The sequence below is a fragment of the Pelophylax lessonae genome (assembly GCF_965119305.1).
Source record: "Pelophylax lessonae genome assembly, chromosome: 3".
Lineage (NCBI taxonomy): Eukaryota > Metazoa > Chordata > Amphibia > Anura > Ranidae > Pelophylax > Pelophylax lessonae.
Window position 1 is genome coordinate 464,155,696 of NC_138770.1, and position 21,427 is coordinate 464,177,122.

Below are 21,427 nucleotides of genomic sequence, written 5' to 3' on the forward strand. Positions count from 1 at the left end.
TTTTATAAAACGCACAGCCCGCTCTGCTGGCGTGGATGTTGTCAATTAGGTAACATCTTTCACATCTTTTGGTCCTGCAAAAGCCATACCAGTTTCTGGAGGAAGGTGTTTGAAATTCTCTCAACTACCACTGGCTTATTGCTAGTGCCAAACCCAGCGCTGGCCCTCCTCTCCCTGGGCATTGATGACATTCCTCCTAATATGAGAACGGTATACACCCATATTCTAATAGCAGCCAAGACTGTCATTGCGAGACATTGGAAGCAGCCTGCCCCACCCCCCCCCCCCCCCACACTCGGAAGTAATTCACCTGGTCAACACACAATTCTCCCTTGAAAAGGCATACTCTTATTCTGTCTCTCAAAGTGCTAAATTCTTCAGTCGCTGGCAGCCATGGATCAGTAGTAAATATGACACCTCACCCTTTTGACGTGTCACTCTCATCACCTAATGTACTGTACTAATATCTGACCGCATATCTCTCCTGATACTTACCTGATTCTACTCCCTTCTGCTAGTATGCTGATCTGTTTGATGTGGCCTAATGGTATTCACTCAAATTTCACAACAAGTTCCAACCCTGTGTACTTACAAGTTTCTTTGGTCATTATGCTTTTATTGACATTTGTATGCATATTCTATGTCCCAGTTGTTATTTCATTTCTATTTTTATGCATTGTTACAAATTTTCTTGAAAATTCAATAAAAATCATTGAAACAAAAAAAGCTGCAGGGCAGCCAATCAATAAGTGTTTAACTCATGTGCCCTTGGAAGCCATCACAGCCATGCCTACTAATGGCATGGCTGCGATTGGCGAGTGCAGCATGTGACCCAGCCTCTATATATGCTGGAGTCACGTAGCGCCGCACGTCTCTCTCTTCTATCTAGGAAAGGCTACGGCTGCTGCTTTGAGGGAGAGAATTAGAGTTGGGCGGACACCTGGATGCTTTATTCTTTAATTAGAACTCAGTCAGCTTGCGATCTACATAGATTTGGTTGTGTGGGTGCAGTGCACAATCTTTTTACCCTGCCCTGAGCCCAGTGACAGAGAAAAATTACTTTTATCCGTCTGTTAGTTAGGTGGGCGGCGGGGGGCATTTTATGCAAGCCCAGTGCACCAGCACTGCATATGTGCTTTTGTGAAATTTTTGACACCCTTTTTTGGCAATACCCTCAAACTGGGGCCTCTGCACCATTATTCAGTGTGCATTTTAAGCTTTATAGCTATAGTTTTCTGGGTTTTTAAAAACACCCTTTTTGGGCTAAAATCCACAATTTTATAGCCCTTGCTGCATCTGTACATGTAGAATTCAAGCGTTATATACTGCTGACATATTGTGCTAGTATAAAAAAACCTTTTTTGGGCAATATACACAATTTTACAGCCCTTGCTAGGTGCATCTGTGATAAAAACAAGCTTGAAATACTTCAAGAATTTTCAGGCTTTGAAAAAATACCCATTTCTGGCAATACCCTCCCATCTGGGGCCTCTGCTGCATTATTCAATGTGCATTGTAAGCTATATAGCAATAATTTTCTGGGTTTTTAAAAACACCCTTTTTGGGCTAAAATCCACAATTTTATAGCCCTTGCTGCATCTGTCATTGTGAGATACACACTTTAGATACCGTTGTTCTATTCTGCTATTCAAAAAACACCCATTTAGGGCAAGATCCTAAATTTGAGAAATATGAGGAGAACGTGAAATAAGGGACATGGCCCTGGTCGTTGTCCTGCTGGTGGAGCTCCTGTTGCAAGGGGAGGACGTGGTCAATCTGTGCCACATACACGCACAAGTGAAACGCCTTCCTCAGGTACGAGTAGGCGACAGATTCTGCAGCAGTATTTGGTCGGGCCTAATGCGGCTCTACGAATGTTGAGGCCAGAATAAATACAGGCGATAGTAGATTGGGTTGCTGACAGTGCCTCCAGTTCCTTCACATTGTCTCCCACCCAGTCTCCTGCTGAAAGATCAGAGTTGGCACCTGCAGCCGATGTTCATCAATCTTTCACCTCACCCCCTTGCAAATCAGCCAAGCAGTCTGAACCCCAAGTCATGCAACAGTCTCTTCTGCTTTTTAATGACTCTGTTAGCAGGGTTTCCCAGGGCCATCCACCTAGCCCTGCCCCAGAAGTGGAAGAGATTGAGTGCACCGATGCCCAACCACTTATGTTTCAAGATGAGTACATGGGAGGACCATCGCAGCACGTCTCGGATAACGAAACACAGGTGCCAACTGCTGCACTCTGCAAATCAGAGCCTGAAGCAAGGCATAAACGTTTTCAACCTGAGCAAAACCTGCATGACCAGGCATCTAAGTGCAAAGCACAAGCTGCAGTGGAGTAGACACCTCAAAAACCAAGGCAGTCTTGGCCTCTTCATCCACCTCTGTAGTGACAGTGGCACCTGCCTCCCCACAGAGGATCTGCCAGCAACACCACCACCTAGGTCACCAACCATCTCCACAATGTCCCATGGAAGCATTCAGCTCTCTATCTCCCAAACACTGGAGCGGAAGAGGAAGTACCCCCCTACCCACCCACGATCCCTGGCCCTGAATGCCAGCATTTCAAAATTCCTGGCCTTTGAAATGCTGTCATTCTGTCTGGTGGAGACACAGAGTTTTAAAAGTCTTATGGCGGTGGCTGTCCCACAGTACGTTATGCCCAGCAGCCACTACGTTTCCAGATGAGCCATCACTTCCTTGCACAACCAAGTGGGGGACAAAATCAGGTGTGCACTGCGCAATTCCATCTGTGGCAAGGTCCACCTAACTACGGATACGTAGACCAGTAAGCACGGTCAGGGACGTTATATCTCCCTTACAGCACACTCGGTAAATGCAGTGGTGGCTGGGCCTGAGGCGGATAGCAGTTTGGCGCATGTCCTTCCACCACCGAGGATTGCAGGGTGCTTCAGCTTGCCTCCTGTTGCTAACTCCTCCTACTCCCACCTCCTCATCTGGTCAGCGTAACACCTTCACCACCAACTTCAGCACAGCCAGGGGGAAACGACAGCAGGCAGTTTTAAAACTTGCCTGTTTGGGGGAAAAACCCCACACTGCGCAGGAGTTGTGGAGTGCTTTGGAACAACAGACCGATGAGTGGTTGGTGTCAGTGAGCCTCATGCCCGGCCTAGTGATGGGCGAAATCTCGTAAAAGCTCTGGGCCTAGCCGGTTTGATGCACATCCCTTGCCTGGTGCATGTGCTGAATTTGGTGGTGCAGAAGTTCCTTAAAAATTAACCCAATATGTCAGAGCTGCTGCAGAAAGTGCGGGCCATCTGTGCGCACTTTCGGCGTTCTCACCCTGCTGCTGCTCGTCTGTCAGCGCTGCAGCGTAACTTCGGCCTTCCCGCTCACCGCCTCATACTTGACGTGCCCACAAGGTGGAACTCCACCTTGCACATGCTGGCCAGACTGTGCGAGCAGCAGCAGGCCATAGTGGAGTTTCAGCTGCAGCACGCACGCGTGAGTCGCTCTGCAGAACAGCACCACTTCACCACCAATAACTGGGCCTCCATGCGAGACCTGTGTGCCTTGTTGCACTGTTTCGAGTACTCCACCAACATGGCCAGTGCCGATGAGGCCATTCTCAGCGTTACTATCCCACTTCTATGCCTCCTTGAAAAAATGATTCGGGCGATGATGGAAGAGGATGTGGCACAGGAGGAGGAGGAGGAAGAGGGATCATTTCCAAGGCTTTCAGGGCAATCATTCACAAGTGGCTCCGAGGGTGGGTTCCTGCACCCACAAATGCCAGGTACACAATTGTCCAGCAAGGGCACAGTTCTGGAGGATGCCGAGGTGGAGGATGAGGAGGAGGAGGAGGAACCATGTTCACAGCAGGGTGGCACCCAGACCATCTCATGGCCATCACTGGTGCGTGGCTGAGGGGATACAGAGGACACAGACGATACACCTCCCACAGAGGACAGCTTTTCATTGCCTCTGGGCAGCCTGGCACACATGAGCGATTACATGCTGCAGTGTATCCGCAATGACCGCCGAGTTTCCCACATTATAACTTTTGCTTATTACTGGGTGGCCACACTGCTGGATCCCCATTACAAGGACAATGTACCGTCCTTAATTCCCTCACTGGGAATATTGATCACAAGCGCACGTGTAGACGCGCTGCTGGTGGCATTCCCATCTGACAGTGGGGGCACAGTGAAAGCACAAGGCGAAGGCAGAGGAAGAGGTAGCCAACGCAGCCGGGGCACCGCCAGCACCTCAGAAGGCAGGGTTGGCATGGCCGAAATGTGGAAAAGCTTTGTCAACACGCCATAACAACCAGCACCACCAGCTGCTATGAAATGTCTTAGCAGGAAGCAGCATTTCACCAACATGGTGGAGCAGTATGTGTGCACACGCCAAGATGTACTGAATGATGGGTCTGCCCCTTTCAACTTCTGGGTCTCCAAATTGGGAACATGAGCTTGCCCTTTACGCTTTTGGGGGTGCTGGCCTGCCCTGCAGTCAGTGTATTATCTTAAAGTGTATTTAGCACGGCAGGGGGCATTATCACAGACAAGTGCAGCCGCCTGCCCAGAGCCAATGTGGGCAAGCTCACGTTCATTAAAATGAACCAGGCATGGATCCCACAGAACTTGTCCATACCTTGTGCAGAATAGACATGTATACCGGCCTTACCCAGCCATTGTTGTATTTTTGTTCTCACTCTTTTGGGGTGTACCCTAATTTAAAAATAAAATTAAATTAAATTAAAAACAAAAACCAGTGTTGGCTACCTCGTCCTCCTCCACCGCCGCTTCCACCTACACCGCCACCTCAACCTCCAACTCCATATGGACCTCGTACTCCTAGATCAAGATTATTATTTTTTATTTTTTTATATTTATGTTATTTTAAGTTATTTCCCTATCCACATTTGTTTGCAAAGCACTTGCCATGCTCTTAACAACATTTTGCTGCCATTTGCAGCCCTCTAGCCCTTTCCATGACTTTTTTAGAGCCATTTTAGTGCTCAAAAGTTCGGGTCCCCATTGACTTCAATGGGGTTCGGGTTCGGGGTCCCGAACTCAAACTTTTTTTTTCGAAGTTCGGCCGAACCCGAACATCCAGGTGTCCGCTAAACTCTAACCTTAAAGAATATGTAAATCCTCACCTTGTAAAATAACCCATTCAGTTTAAAATAGAAACGAAAGGCACAACATTTGTGTATAGATATAAAAAACATTATAAATACCTTTTTCCCCCTTTTTTTATAAGTGATCACATACCTTCTGTTATCAGCTACATAAGGAACTCAGAGAGCTAGGGGAGGAGAAACAGCAGCACACTGGTCTAGCCAGTGAATGGCTATGTGAGGGGAGGGGGGTGTGTCAGCACAAACCTGATCATCGGATTAGCTCACAACAAGCACAGCCAGACAAACTGTGCTCTAATGCCTGGTGTTTTCATTTTGTAATAGGAAAGCAGGAGGACTGGCAGGATTACCAGGTATTTCACACAAAGGAAGCAATACAAAAAGGACATAGATGTACATGTGCAACGTGCCAGAACCTCAGGGGCGACACGTGAGGTGCATGGTGGGCTGATGAGAGACAGCACTAATACAGTTCATCGGTTTACTCACGGTTAGCAGAAAGCCTTCCTGGGACGGTCGCATGGTGAAGAGGAAGACAGCACGAAATCCTCCGGGGCACACTCTGGGACAGGGAAAACACCAGCCAAGATGGTGGTTGAGGTGCCCTTGATGACAGTGGTGTTTAGGGTGCTTGTGGCGGCTAGGTCCCTTGATGGTATTTGTCATGACGCCAGTACCGTTAATGGTGGTACCACCGGTTGTAGTAGCAATGTTGAAGAATGAGGTAGACAGTGGTAGGATACAACTCACAACTTTTACTGTGACTGGTTTTGGTTGCAGTAAAAACATCCTGATAGAATACAGGTAAATAGAGGAATTCCGTTGATCCACTGTTAATAGGTTTTGGTAGTCCTTGGCTGTGGGTCAGTATAATTCTTACTGGTAAGTGACTCAGTTTCTGGTCCCTTTTGAATCCAGTGACATTCGGTGAGGTTGCCGGTGGCTAAGAAATCCTTCACCTTTATTCTCAAAGGTCTTTGATGCCGGGTTGGTGGCTATTACCCTTTGGTTTGAGCACTTTCAATTTGTCCCTTCTTTGGACTGAACTTCACTCCTCCACCTTGTGCTTACTCTGCACATGGACCAACTTTACTGTGCAGCAGAAACAGAATATGATCCACTTAGCCTTGAGCTCTTCGATCTGCGCCAAGACCCAGGAGACGAATTTTTAAGCTTCTGACGCATTGGTATTACACCCCGGAGCGTCTCCATCGTTTCTTTCCTGAGGCATCAGATAGGTGTTGGAGATGCAAAGGTGAGAGGGGTACGTTGTTGTATATTTTCTGGTCTTGCCCATTGCTGTTAACCTTTTGGGGGGCGGTTCGGAGAATACTGGCAATGTTCACATAATGGACGACCCCGGATGACCCGGCTTTCTTCTTGCTTCAAGTTCAAGTGGTAGACGCTTCACTCGGGGACTTTAAGAAATCCCTGCTCTGTCCCCTATTGATTGCTGCCCGGGCGTGCATACCACTCCTGTGGAAACAGACGACCCCCCGCAGATTGCCCACTGGCTCCAAAGGTTGAGGACATTAACAGGATGGAGAACCTGATCGCGACTTCCCGACATAAGGGGGACAAGCATGTGGAAAAATGGAGAATCTGGGATCTCTTTATCACTTCCGGAGAGGGGGCACGCCTGAGTTCGGAGTGATTCTACGAGCCGACAGCCATGTCCAGGTTAGCCCGTGGTCTGCTGGCAGGGTGACCTGTGGTGTGGGGATACAGGCCCCCCCCATCCCCTTCCCTGCCTTCTCCCCCCCCCCTTTCCCCCTTCCCTCTTTCACCCTTTTCTTTCCTCCTTCCGTCTATACTCCTTCCTGTTCATTGCCTGGAGTCTTTTCATTTTCTCTCGTCTGCTTTCTTTTTCTTCTATGTCTTTTTATGTGGTCTCAGTGGTAGACCTTCTGTCTGCTTATAAGAAAAAGCTGCATGCCAGAGAGGGTCTTTTTATGGCACTTAAGGGGTGTGTTGATCTACCTTGTCCCCTACCGGGGGGGGGATCTCCCTCGGTCTTGTTTTTTTGGTTGGGTTGATGAGATGCTTTGTTATTGCTGTTGTTGTTCTTTGATGTGATGATGCAATATCCCTATTAATGTCTTTGGCATTGCCTGTGTCTGGCTGTATTCAATAAACTTTATATTTTAAAAAAAAGGACCAACTGAACACAACAACTCCCCACAGATAGGAGCTGGGTTAGATATCCCAGAGTGGTGATATCCCCATGTAGTGGTGGGATGTATTAAGCACACTTGACCAGCCTATGAACAGGAATGCAACAGGTGTAGCAATGCAATATGACATGCAATACAGCAATGACAAAGAAGTAATTCATTTGCAGTTCCCACGTGTCCTGAGTGGGACACTGCACATGGTGGGTCCAACTGACACATATCAGAAATGTGAAATATTGGGGTAACATATTTTTTATATTAATCAAGGAACAATAATCCACTCGTTAAAGGCTAAGTTCACCTTTTGTAACATGTTACAGGACATGTTACACCAGCATTTAGGGTATAACATGTAACGTGTTACGGTCCCCCTCACCACCTGATCCGCTCACCCATAGCAAAAGGCAGGGGATCCTCTCCCCACACCTGCTGTCACAATTTAAAAACAGCGCGGCTGTGCAGGGTTCGGCCCACACAACCATGTCATTCATCCACAGGGATCCCTGAATGAACTACAAGTCCTGTCTGCCACTACAGTATATGCCCTGTAGTTCTAAATGAAGTGTGAGAGACTTGTAAGTACTCTCGTAGTTCACTGACACTTTCTACAGATTTCCAACAGAAAGCCGATACCTCTGCATGGGCAGAAAGCGGTAGGTAGTGTCTTCAGGAGCCTAACATTGCACCTGCAATCTGCTGATCTATGCAAAACTCTGCAGGCTCCAGAAGAAAAAAAATGCATATTTCTTTTAACTTGCAAAAATATGTACATTTATCATTATTTTTTTAAGGGGAACTTCAACAATTCATCTTGGTCCTGATGAAGCAGCTTATAGCCGTAAAATGCATAGACCCGAGTGTTGTGTGGATATATATTATGTATCTCAGCTACCATAAGAATCCTGTTGTTAGCTTGAGTACTGTGTGTTCAATCCCATATAACTCTATAAGACCCAATATTTCTTTCATATCACTTACATGGGTTTTATTCTTATTTACCAATATTATATATTGTATTTTATATTTGCTTGCATGGTGCCTTTTAAATCCCACAATTTGTTTGTTCCTCTACATACAGCAGTGTAATAAAAAAAAAAACGATTTTAACTCAAAGTATTCACATATGAGCAAAACTGGTATAACAATTTTGTGATAGGCAGTTGAAAGAAATTATATATTTTTTGTTAGCAATATTAAATCGATTTTTGAGTATTTACTGATGTTAAAGTATGACACCTCCAGATGTAACTATTTTTTTCTTTCTTAATATATGCAGGTTACACAACAGCATCTCCAGGTAATAATAATTCAAATATACATAACCAAAATGCATAAATTAGTAATTTTAGACATTAATGCCTATATATGGTTTTTAGACTCCTCTCTAGGTTAGTTTTTTTAAGAACGTAAATGATAGTTTAAAAATGTTTTTTCTTCACTAAAATCCATACTTTAAAATGTGAAATTCACTGTGGATTTTTGTTCCCCAAAGCAGGTCATGTCAATAGTATTTTGTTGTATGAGACAAACTACTAGAAATATATTTTAAAGCCTAATCTAAACTTAGTTTTGCACAGAAGGGTTGAGATTGCTATCAATCTATTATTTGGGTTTGTGTACCTTTTGGAGAGATTTATCACCTCCGTTTTTCATTGTTACATCATGTCCATCTAGAAAAAAAAATAGAAAATCTCTATATACACAATTCCATACCCACAGTTGATGCAGAAGAAAGCATCATCCGATTTGTTCCAGCTCCAATTTGTTCCAATTTTCTCTGGTGACTGTTATAACCAAGACAGAAAGGGAAAGGAAATCCAAAATGTTACATCACTGGAACAGCAGATACATGGAAATCAACCTGTGGGAAACCTGTTTTGGTGACAGCTAAGGGATTTTCCCTCACTTGGTAGATTTACTCTCCTCTTGCTCTGTCTTTGAGACACGAAAGTGAAATCTCAACGGAACACAGACCATAAAATAAATGATCTAGTGTCAGGTTGCGTTGAACGTATATACTGTTTTCAGACAAAATGTATTATGCTGTCTCTTTAAATTATAAATTCAACAGATTTACATTGCCAGACTCTTTCATATGTTCTGCAGTGGGCCCCCTTCCTGCCATCTTGCCCCCCCCCATGGTGGTGGAAAGCAGGTGATATGTCACCAGCACACCAGGCAACTCCATATAAGGGTCCAATGTAGTGGCCGAACTACTAGGGTTGCAATGGTTGCACTTGCAACCATGCCCTGGTGTTCCACCACTGTGGGGTTTCCCAATTTCCTCTTGCTGTCCTGCCCCTGCTATTGACAGGGTTGGTCCAGCACTTCTGTCTTCATGGCAGCGTATTAGGATCCAGTGCTGGTTACATTATGGGGCTGATGGACAAATGAGCGAGAGGGCGACACTACTGGTTGTAGACAGCTGAGCTCTCCGCCAGTCGCCTAGCAGCAATGACACTGCATAGCCTTCTCTGTTGACTTACCGATTGGGAATGGGATTTGGGCGATGCTCCCGATTGGATCGAATAAGTGGACATAAACACAGTATTTAATAGAATCAAAAGTACAATTACATAAATATCAGCCATTTGCTCAGCAACCATGTGGGCTCCATGCCAGTATGGTGTGCGGGTTCTAAGCAATAAAACCACTATCATATTTATTATTAGATCCGATTGGGAGCATCGCCCGGATCACATCCAGACCACCATATCAACAGAGAAGGCTATACAGTGTCACAATTGCTAGGTGACTGGCGGAGAGCTCAGCTGTCTACAACCAGTAGTGCTGCCCCCCCCCCACACCCTGTGTATGCACCCATCAGCCCCATAATGTAACCAGTACTGGGTCCTAATGTGCTGCAGCCGCTGCCAAGGAGACAGACAGGGTCAGGACAGCAAGAGGAGGCTGGAAAACCCCCTGGTGGCGGAACGCTAGGACTTGGGTCGCGACCCTGGTAGTTACATCACTGTCTCAGCTGTCTCTCCACCTTGAATGTGTAGATGGGTGAATATTTTTTTGTTGAGTCCCGGTTCACACTGATGCGGTGAGGGAACTGCAGCAATTCCTGTCCGGTTCCTGCAATGCATTAGACTTGCAGGCAGTTCCCACTGCGCTCTGCAAACCTCTGTGGGTGTCAGTATTAATGATCAAAGTTAATGATACCCCCAAATTGGTTTACAGAACACAGTGAAAACTGTGGAATCCAATGGAATAGGATCACATGGATCTGAACACCCTTGCGATCCGATTACAGGGGGAAAAAAAAAAAAGGGTCCTGCACCTTTTTGAAGGGGATCCAGTGCGAATTGAGCCATACTCAATAGCTCAATTTGCACCACACTGAATTTGCATGTAATTTGTATAGAAATCTGGTGCGATTCCTGTACAAATGACATGCAATACAGTACACAGCATTAGTGTAAAGCCAGCCTGAAAAATAAATATATGGGCTGCCTAAGTGCTAACTGGAAGTGAAGTTCTTGGAAGAACAGAGGGGGGGGGGACAAGGGAGGGAGATAGGGACAGTTCAGCAATCACAGTATACTCCACAGCTCAGTGTCCACGTACCCCAGGACTAAAGCTGTTATCTGAGGCTCAGACAGCAGCATCATTCATATTTCCCGCCCGCACATCTCCTGTCAGATACAGCTGCCTGGATAGGAGGGTGGGCTAGCCAGGCATTTCTACTGAGGCAGGAGGAGGAGCAGATTGTTTTCTCCTCCCTCTCCCGTCTGTGAGGAGAGGGGGCGAGTGTGCTGGCTGAGCTGTGCGAGTGTTATCTAGACACTTGGTTTAGCTGCAGCCACCAGTCCCCGCCTGTTGTCCGAATCAGGCTGTTTTTTTTAACTGTGCAGTTTGCAACAATACCTGGGGCCCCTGCACAGTGGCGGAACTCCAGGGCCCAGTCGCAAGTGCGACTCCTGCAATCCTGGTAGTTCCGCCACTGGGTCATGCAGTGAAGTAGCTACTCTGGAGCCTCAGATGATGTCCCTTGAGACAAAATATCTGGCGCTTTATGTATTTCTGTTGAATTGATGATTTAACCACTTGCCCACTGGGCACTTTTCCCCCCTTCCTGCAAAGGCCAATTTTCAGCTTTCAGCACGGTCACACTTTGAATGACATATGCGTGATCATGCAACACTGTACCCATATGACATTTTTATCATTTTTTTCCCACACAAATAGAGCTTTCTTTTGGTGGTATTTATTCACTACTTGTTTTTTTTTTTTTTTTGATAAACAAATGAAAAAAAAAACCTGCATTCTGTGATTAGCTGATGACGCTGCACTGATGGGCACTGATAGACTGCACTGATGGGCACTAATGAGGTGGCACTCATGGGCACTGATAGATGGCACTGATTAAGTGGCACTGGTGGGCACTGGTAGGTGGCACTGTTGGGCACTGATATGCAGCACTGATGGGCAGCATTGATGGACACTGATAGGCACTAGTAGGCAACACTGATGAGGAGGCACTGATGGGCATTGACTGGCAGCACTGGTTGGCACTGTTGGGACTGCACTGATATTCAAGACATTGATAATAAGTGCCCTGATTATCAGCACCGATGTTCCTTAAACACAAGCTGGTTATCGGCTCTCTTTTTCTCTCCTCACGCTGTCACTCTGGACACAGTTTATCACATAGTAAAGGGCCACTGTGATTGGTCCTTTACCCTGATCTGTTATCATCTGAGTTCGAAGGACTACAAGTTTTGTAATAGAATACAAAAGTATAAAGTAAAACAGAACAGAATAGCTTTGAATAAAAATTATTGAAAATAAGAGAATAGAAAAGATTAGAATAGAATAGAATAGAAAATAAAATAAAATAAAACAATAGAATAGAAAATAAAATAGAACACAATGGAAAAGAAAATAATAGAATAGTACAACAGAACACACTAGAATAGAAAAAAGAATAGAATAAAATAAAATAGAAATTAAAGGAATAGAATATATACTAGATCAGAATAGAATCAAAAATAATAGACTAGAATAGAAAAAAAACAAAAGAACAAAATGGAAAGAAAAAAGAATACTTTGAACTGTCTACTTTCCAAAAGGGGGTAATTTGGGTGATATTTGTACTGTCCTGGCAGTAACTACATCAGAAAGATTTTCAGACATATGTACCGTAGTTTGTGGACTCTATCATTTTTTTACAGATTAAAGCGGAGTTTCGGCCACAAAAACATTTTTTCAATGAACATACCCCCGGGACAGTCAGGGCTAGCACATTCCACAATGGCTAGCCTCTGATCTGTCCCGGTTCGCACTTACCTGTAAGAAGAAATACTCACTCATAAAATTTCTTCTACATCGTTGCCATCTCTGTTGTGGGCAGCTGAAGCCAGTGCCATCCTCTTCTGCGTCCTCCTCCGTGTCTTCTTCTCCCTGAATGCGCCTGCACCGGCCCCTCTCATCACTTCTGGTGCGGTGCCGCATTCCTACACAGCTTCTGGGCATGCCCAGAAGCTGTTTAGCAGGGAATGCGGTGTCGCACCGGAAGCGACGAGCGGGACCGGTGCCGTCTCATTGATTCCTGGGAGCGATGACGTTCAGCTCCCAGGAATCATTGCAAACCGGAAGTGACGGCGCGGGCCGCGGCCACAGAGGGAGGAAGTGGAAAATAGGTGAGTATTTCTTTCTACAATTACAAGGTAAGTAAAAAGAAAAAAATAATCCTAACTATCCAATTCCTTTTCAGGTGAAGAAGAGCAAGCGGATGGCCACAAAATCGATTATGTCAATTTTGTGGCCGGAACTCCGCTTTAAAGAAAATACACTGATTTAAGTTGTTTTCACCCAAAAAATGTAGCAGTATACGTATTTGCCTAAATTTATGAAAAAAGATTATTTATTTGCAAATTGTTATAACAGAAACGAAGAAAACCCCCTTTTTTTTTTTTTTTTTGTTCTTTTTTCATTTATTTAGCAAAAAAATGTAATAAAAAAAACTGCTGTGTTTAAATGCCTCTATCTGTGTGATTTTTTTTTTTACAAATTTCATATGAGTACAGTGTTGCATGACTGCGCAATTGTTATTCAAAGTGTAAAAGTGCTGACCTGGGCAGGAAGAAAAAGTGGTCTCTGAAGTGTTTAAATAGAGAAATATAGACTATTTTTTACCAAGACAGCCAGTGAAGGGGTAAGGTAAACAGTTGAGCTGTGGTTTTCTTGCCATCTGACCACCCACCTAAACTCTAAAATACAGGGGGGCTGTTCACATTCTGCACCAAATTTAATGTGGCATGTTGTGTTTACAGGCGATTTCTGTTAAACTTGGCAAATTCAAGTCAATGAGGCTGTACTGCAACTGCAAGCTAAACACTTTGCTTGCAGTTGCAGTGTATTTGTCTCACTGTAAATTGCTGTTCAGAGAAGAAAAAAGAAAACAGGCTAGGCCCCCTCTTGAAAGCCTGACAGTGGCTGCTTAGCCACATTCTGAAAAGCAATCCTCTGCGGATCCATTTTCAAAGCATGGGTTTGTGTAAACGTAATGGTTTAGTGGTGAATTGGCGCAAGAAGAGGTCTCAAAAAAGTCTGGTCCTGGGGACCCGGGGGAGGAGGGGAAGGGGGAAGGGAAACACCAGGGGTAGGGGGACCCCAAACAGTTCAGGGGGTAGCTGTCCACTGTAGCGGCTGCCGGCGGAAGAGACAGAAGAGATCTCTGGGGGGAGACAAGAGGGAAGACAGCGCAGCGCCTTCTAAGTGCAGCAAGACATTTATTGTAGTATGTGCAGCAGTATTACACTCACATTTAGTCGGTGAATAAGATGCAGTTAGTCAAGTAATGTTGATCATCAAGATGAAGAAACGACAGAAAAAGGAGAAGAAATCAATAGGCAAAGGTATTTTTAATCTAAGTGACATACAATTTGATGAGGAGGAGTTGAAAATACTAGATCTGGGGCTCAAATATGCCCCAGGGAAGAATCTAGACAAATTTGAGGCCTACATAGACCTCAATAAATATGTTAGAAAGCTAAACATCAAAAAACATTTCACATTAAAACAAAAGCAAACACAAAGATCTACGCACAGTGAATATAAACACACGACTTTGAAAAATCGCTCCACGTTTAACCCCAAAAATCCTCACAATGAGAATTTGGAGGTCTTTAAACGGATGGTGGAAGCAGATATTAGAGCATTAAAAATTCAGAACAGAAAAGAAAAAAACACATGGGAAACCATCAAAAAACTGGAAAAAAGAAAAGGAGTGGTAATAAGGCCAGCGGACAAAGGAGGAGGACTGGTGATTCTAAACAAAAAGGACTATGAGGAGGAAATGGAGAATCTTCTTAATACAAAAGACACCTACATTAAGCTGAAGGGAAATCCAAAACAAGCATTTGAGAAAACTCTACATGAATACGTGAAGAAGGGGAACGAGATGGGGATTTTAAACAAGAAGGAAGCCAAGTACATTTGCCTAGAGAAACCAAAGACCCCAGTCATATACTACATTCCAAAGATACACAAAAATGACAAGAAGCCACCAGGCCGCCCCATTGTAAGCGGAATTAATTCTGTACATTCAAGGTTAGGGGAATACCTTGACCAATTCCTGCAGCCTCTAGTGCCAGTGGGTAAATCCTACCTAAGGGACAGCAAGCAATTGCTCGCCGAGATCAAAGATTTGGAAATAGAGGAGAGTGACATCTTGGTGACAATAGATGTCAACTCCCTCTACACAAACATCAAGCAACAAGATGGCCTACAAGCAGTGGATTGGGCCCTTCACACCCACACGAATATGAAGGAAGCACAGATTGGATTCATATTAGAAGGATTAAAAACAGCAATGGAATCCAATTATTTTTGGTATAAGGGAAGTTATTTTGTACAGAAGAAAGGCGTAGCCATGGGGGCTAAGTATGCCCCCAGTGTGGCAAACGTTTTCATGCAAAAGTGGGAGGAGGAGCAGGTGTTCAGTATACCCAGGAATGAGTTGAAATACTACCGTCGATACATTGACGATATCATTATCGTTTGGAAGGGAAACGAGGATTCCTTACAAGAATTCTTCGACGAAATCAACACTAATATATATGGGATCACTTTTTCAGGAAATTTTCATCATGAACATATTGCGTTTCTGGACTTAGAACTAACCAAAAAAGATGGCAGACTCACCAGCAAAACATATTTTAAGAAAACCGACAGGAACGGGTACATTCCTAAAAATAGCTGCCACCATCCCAAGTGGTTAGGCAACATCCCCAAAGGGCAACTGATGAGGATTAGGAGAAATTGCAGTGACCCAACGGATTTTGAGACGCAAGCTGAGATATTAATTGATAGGTTTGTTGAGAAAGGATACAAACGCAGTGAACTCATCAATATCAAGAAGATAGTGGAAAAGATGGATAGGGAAGATCTGATAAAAGATACGCCAAATAGAGCAAATGAAAATAAGAACACCGAGTTTGCTTTCTTAACAGGATACAACACCCAACATAAGGCCCTAGAGAAAATTATAAGGAAACATTGGCCTATATTGAAAGCAGACACTACTTTAAGAGACATCCTCCCCACAAAACCCACTTTCATCTATAGAAAAGCACCGAACCTGAGAAATCGGTTAGTGCACAATGTCATTGACCCTCCAAAGAAAATACATCTTCCAACCAGTCTGAAAGGTTTCTTTAGATGCGGAAAATGCTTACCGTGTAGAACATCAAGGGAAAAGAAAAGAAAAACAACATCTTTTACGGCACAAAGTACAGGAAAAGTCTATGAGATTAAAGATACCATAACGTGCACAAGCACGCATGTAACCTACGTGGTGGAATGTCCATGTAGGTTACAATATGTAGGCCGCACCACCAGACCCCTTTTCGTCCGCATAAGGGAACATGTTAAAAATATCCGTAAGGGGTTTGATAAACACAGCTTGTCACGACATTTCAAAACTCACCATTCAAAGAACCCCACGGGAATGGTTTTTTATGCCATAGACAAAATAAAGAATAACTGGAGAGGAAGTAACAAGAGAATAGATGTATCTAAAAACGAAACGAAGTGGATATATCTGATGCAGACCCTTCAGCCTAAAGGCCTAAACATCGATATTGACTTAAACTGTTTCATCACCGATTTCTAAGGAAACCTCCCCGACCCACCTTCCTTAAGATACAGTTTTAATGGCCTTTTTTGAGAGTTTTTAATAATTTTTAGGAGCCTCCTTTGACCTTTTTAGATCTCCTTAATATATATAATTTTTGAATGTTTGAGAAATATTTTTAGCATCAACATACTCCTGTTTCATTGTCGGATTTTTTGATTGATTTTTTAATTTTGCAATTTTAGATGCGGTTTTAATGCATTTTATGCAGGTTTTAACGCATCTAATTTCATCATCTTCCAAGATTTTTTTATGAAGAAAACCCCTTTTTTATGAAGTGAACCTTTTTTATGAAGTGAACCTTTTTTATCATATAGAATATTTATACCTTTAACTTCTCGCTGAAAATTCCTCATTTCAAGAAAGTTTCTTCCTCATGGGAATAACCAACTGCAAGTATCCTATTACCTTCAGTTTCACCAATCTATTACGTTATCCTGTTTTTATCCTATTGGGTATCATCTTTCAGTCTTTTAATATTTTTTCGCCTGGAACTGCATTATTATTATTTTTTCCATAAATTATGGGTTTTAACCCAGAAAATACAAAGTCACAAGCAACATGGACTTATATCTATGATTGGACTTGTATGGAGAATTTCTTCTTATAAAGTTTTTATATATATATAATTTTAGTAATAAAAAAAAAAAATTTTTTTGTACGATTTTTATCTCACCGATATTATTGCTACATGTATGGGCACTTTTTATAATTTTTTTATAGTCTATTAATCGCACAGTCACTTGGGCCCACTATTAAATATTAAATATGAAAAAGTCAACATCATCACTGAATCACTTTTTACTATTGATTCACATAACTTATGATTTTTATCGGCAGCACTGATTATCGGCTCACCCCGATCAAATCAGACACATCACTGGTTCGCACAATTATAGCACAAAATATATATGTATTATATTACAAGGTTTTAATATGTGGAGTCGTATTTTAAGTTTTAAATAAAATGTATGTTTATATATGCGGCACACGTAACAAATAGGGAGTTCACATGATGAATTAAGCTGTTTAGGCTGCGGTATGGGTGCACCAAGATGGCCGCCGTGTCCGGCCTCAAAATCAGTACACTAAGATGGCGCCGACCCAGCCTATAAAAAGACCGGGAGTAGTGATAGATGGCACGCTCCAGATGACGTCGTATGACGAAACGCGTAGGGCGTGGTTTGCGTACGTCAGTACGTCACTTCCGGGAACGGTGGTTTGAGCTGGTGGAACGCGGAAGCGACCCGGCGAACACCTCAAGCTGATAGTGAACTCCCTAAATGTGAGTGGATGCTACGTTGTTTTACCCTAACAAGGATATACTACGCAATGGAGGCTTGTTTTCTGTTCTAGTGACCAGGGAGTGCTGAGCCACCATCCTAAGAGTGCGGTAAGCAACGGTGCAATTTGTGGTACACCCACTGGCGCCAAACTTTGTTTAGCAATCACACACGTGGTTATCAATAGCACTCAGCACTTTATATGTATACATGTGTTTATATGGTACACTGAGCACAGCCCATGCGAATATATAAAAGGTTTACAGCACGCAGCACTTTGGTTTAAGCACTATATGCACTTTTATATGTTTATATGAATTACACAGTGTATGCAATTGCACAAACACAATATTTATGTGGTAGCGCCGGTCCCAACATCACTTGCACCTTTTACCATTTTACTACCTCAGTGGTAGGTTGGGGGCAGCTTACACCACCATTTTTTAGTCCAAAAAGTACTGAAAACTCCATAGCGCTGGTATTTAAACCCTTTTTTGATCATCAAGAGCTTCACTGGAGCGGGTCCTGGTGGTGGAGGCAGTGGATCCCGGTGAGAGCGGCAGGGGGTGTTCCTCCGTGTGTACAGGGACGGCCTCGGTGGTGTTCCCGGGCTCCCCGTCAACTGGTGGAATGCTGGCACTCGTGAGTCCTGGGGTCCTGACATCACTCCTGGCGGTGATGCGGGATGCTACGGCGACGCGTTATCGGAGCACGGCCTGAAGAAGAAGCGCATGCTACGATAACGCGTCGCCGTAGCATCCCGCATCACCGCCAGGAGTGACGTCAGGACCCCAGGACCCACGAGTGCCAGCATTCCACCAGTTGACGGGGAGCCCGCGGACACCACCGAGGCTGTCCCTGTACACACGGAGGAACCCCCCCTGCCGCTCTCACCAGGATCCACTGCCTCCACCACCAGGACCCGCTCCAGTGAAGCTCCTGATGATCAACATTACTTGACTAACTGCATCTTATTCACCGACTAAATGTGAGTGTTATACTGCTGCACATTCTACAATAAATGTCTTGCTGCACTTAGAAGGCGCTGCACTGTCTTCCCTCTTGTGTAAACGTAGCCTAATTGTCACAAGCTAATAAATATGTAAGAAAATGCATGTCAAATGCAAAAATCATATAAAGATCTTTAAGGTACACAGCATTATTAATTTAAAATATCACTGAAAATACGTGATACACAGCAGTAAATGTAAACCTAAAATATCTTGTCTTGTTTAGAAATGTACCCTATTCGACTGGTGGGCGGCGTGGACAGATGTGCTGGACGTGTGGAAATATATAATGGAACAGAGTGGGGAACAGTATGTGATGACATATGGGACATCAGTAATGCTCATGTTGTATGTCGACAGTTGAAATGTGGGTCTGGTGTTGCAGCTCTAGGTTCTGCTCATTTTGGACCGGGTATTGGGAGTATTCTTCTTGATGATGTGCGGTGTATTGGAACGGAACAATATCTTTACCAATGCAATCATCGTGGATGGGGCTCCCATAACTGTGGACACAATGAAGATGCAAGTGTCATCTGCTCAGGTATATGATTGTCACTTCTAAAAACATGCTTAAATGTGAGGTAAATGTGAGTTAAATGTGAGACCCACAACATTTTGAAAACAGTAAAAATCTGTCAGGTAAAAAAAAAACTCTAATACCAAACATGACTGGCAAAAATGGTCCTCTGACTATGTAAGTCACAAGTCTGCACAAACAGGACATTTGTTGTATCTCATCAAGACCATAAATGAGAGCACAGTGCCTTTATATTGCAAGATACACAATTGGAAAAAAAACTGAATTGTAGACTCAGCACCACAAACCTTGAAAAGAAAAGAGGGAAGGTGTAAATAAATTTAAAATAGAAAATAATAAGAACCCAAGATATTCTTTTTTTTTTTTTTTGATGGTCTTGAATGACAATATACAGTATTTATACAAAATACAAATTTAAAATGAACTTTGCCAGGTATTTTACAGGCATCCCCCTATGTGAACAAAAATAGTCTAAAACATAACTACCTTGAGTCCATATGCATCAGCAACAGGATATAATCAGCACTTTCTGTATACAGTGAAGGTATATGCAGATCATCCCCTGACCATCTTTATGCAGTGGATCAGTGTAATTATGCACATCTAAGTACTTCACATCGGTCATACAAAGAAAAAAATGATCGGTATATAAGATATCCCACTTGAACAAGCAATGCGGCGCCTTCTGTATTCAGTGGCGGATATATGTAAATAATCTCATGACTATTGGCTTGGATCAGTGTAATCATGCACATCTAACTACTTTACATTGGGTTATACCAGAAAGAAGTCCTCAGTATATATGATAGCCCACTTCAAAATGTATTAAAGGCACCTCCAGCATTAAAAATAATTGATGTGTTAGTACTGCATCTGAGTAGCATTATTTCCACAATGTGTTTTAATAGGCACCAAAAAAGTCACACCATTCTAGCAGTTATACAAGTTAATCAATGATCCATGTCCCAACTGTGGATAACTATTTAAAGCTGAAATGGGGCATATGCATGGCATAAGGTAATCAGCATTTATAAGTAGTCTCCACCAGCCATTGGGACAGAGATATAAAAAAGTAGAAGGATGTACTTATCAGTCCATAAAGTCATGGGTCTGCAACCATAGTTTTTAATATCTTAATCCATCCAGTGGTAAATCTGTATTAAAAAGGCAAAAAGGAGGGAGTAAGCCAGAGAGGAAAGGCCGTCTGATCAATTTTGCCAGAACACCGGCTGCATTATAGGCAATGGAGGCTCAAACTTTCCTTGGGCAAGGGTGAAGAATAAATACAGACATATGGCTAACAATGGCACCGGTGGATGCTGTCTGATGTCATGTATATCAGGATGTAACATACGTCAGGATGCACATACAGTATGATGCAAACATGCATCATGGCACATATATGCACCATGACGTAAATATACAGTGGTGTGCAGACACTAAATAAGCACCAGCTACCAGCGTAGCAATGTATCTAGCTCCTTAAAATTGTAACAGTTCCATTATTTAATCAAAACATAAATACACAATATTACAAGAGTAAATCATTGTTAATTGCCTATAGCCTTTAGTCATCCATATTTTTTTTTTGTTATATAACTCAGAACAATGAATTTATACAAAAATCTACAAAAAAATATATTCTCTCTCTCTCCCCATACATAGTTTGTGAGGTTGAAAAAAGACATCAGTCCATCCAGTTCAACCTATGATGTGTGTGTGTGTGTGTGTTTGCTGTTAACCGTACATTGTATGCCCCTGTATGTTTTGGTCTTTAAGGTGCCCATCTAATAGTTTTTTGAAACTATCAATGCTCCCTGCTGATACGACTGCTTGTGGAAGAGAATTCCACATCCTTACTGCTCTGACAGTGAAGAACCCCTTACGTATTTTAAGGTTAAACCATTTTTCCTCTAGTTTTAGTGAGTGGCCACATGTCTTATTATATTCCCTTTCTCTAAAAAGTTTGTTCCTTATGCTAGGGTCATCACCAGTACAGTATTTGTACATTGATATCATATCCCTCCTCAAGCGTCTCTTCTCCAGAGAGAATAAGTTCAGTGCTTGTAGTCTTTCCTCATAGCTGATGTCCTCCATTCCCCTAATTATTTTTTGTCCTTCTCTGGACTCTCTCCAGTTCCAGCACATCCTTCCTGAGGACCGG

General features: G+C 43.3%; 1 protein-coding gene across 1 annotated transcript in view; it reads left to right on the forward strand.

Moving 5' to 3' along the window:
• Positions 1–21,427, forward strand: part of LOC309551829 (scavenger receptor cysteine-rich domain-containing protein DMBT1-like) — a gene marked incomplete at both ends in the record, with an annotated part of 214,327 nt that overhangs the window by 93,022 nt on the left and 99,878 nt on the right. Inside the window, 2 exons of the mRNA XM_082252526.1 lie at positions 8,564–8,584; positions 18,952–19,266. Of these exons, the coding sequence (XP_082108652.1) occupies positions 8,564–8,584; positions 18,952–19,266 (336 nt within the window). The remainder of the gene's footprint in view (positions 1–8,563; positions 8,585–18,951; positions 19,267–21,427) is intronic.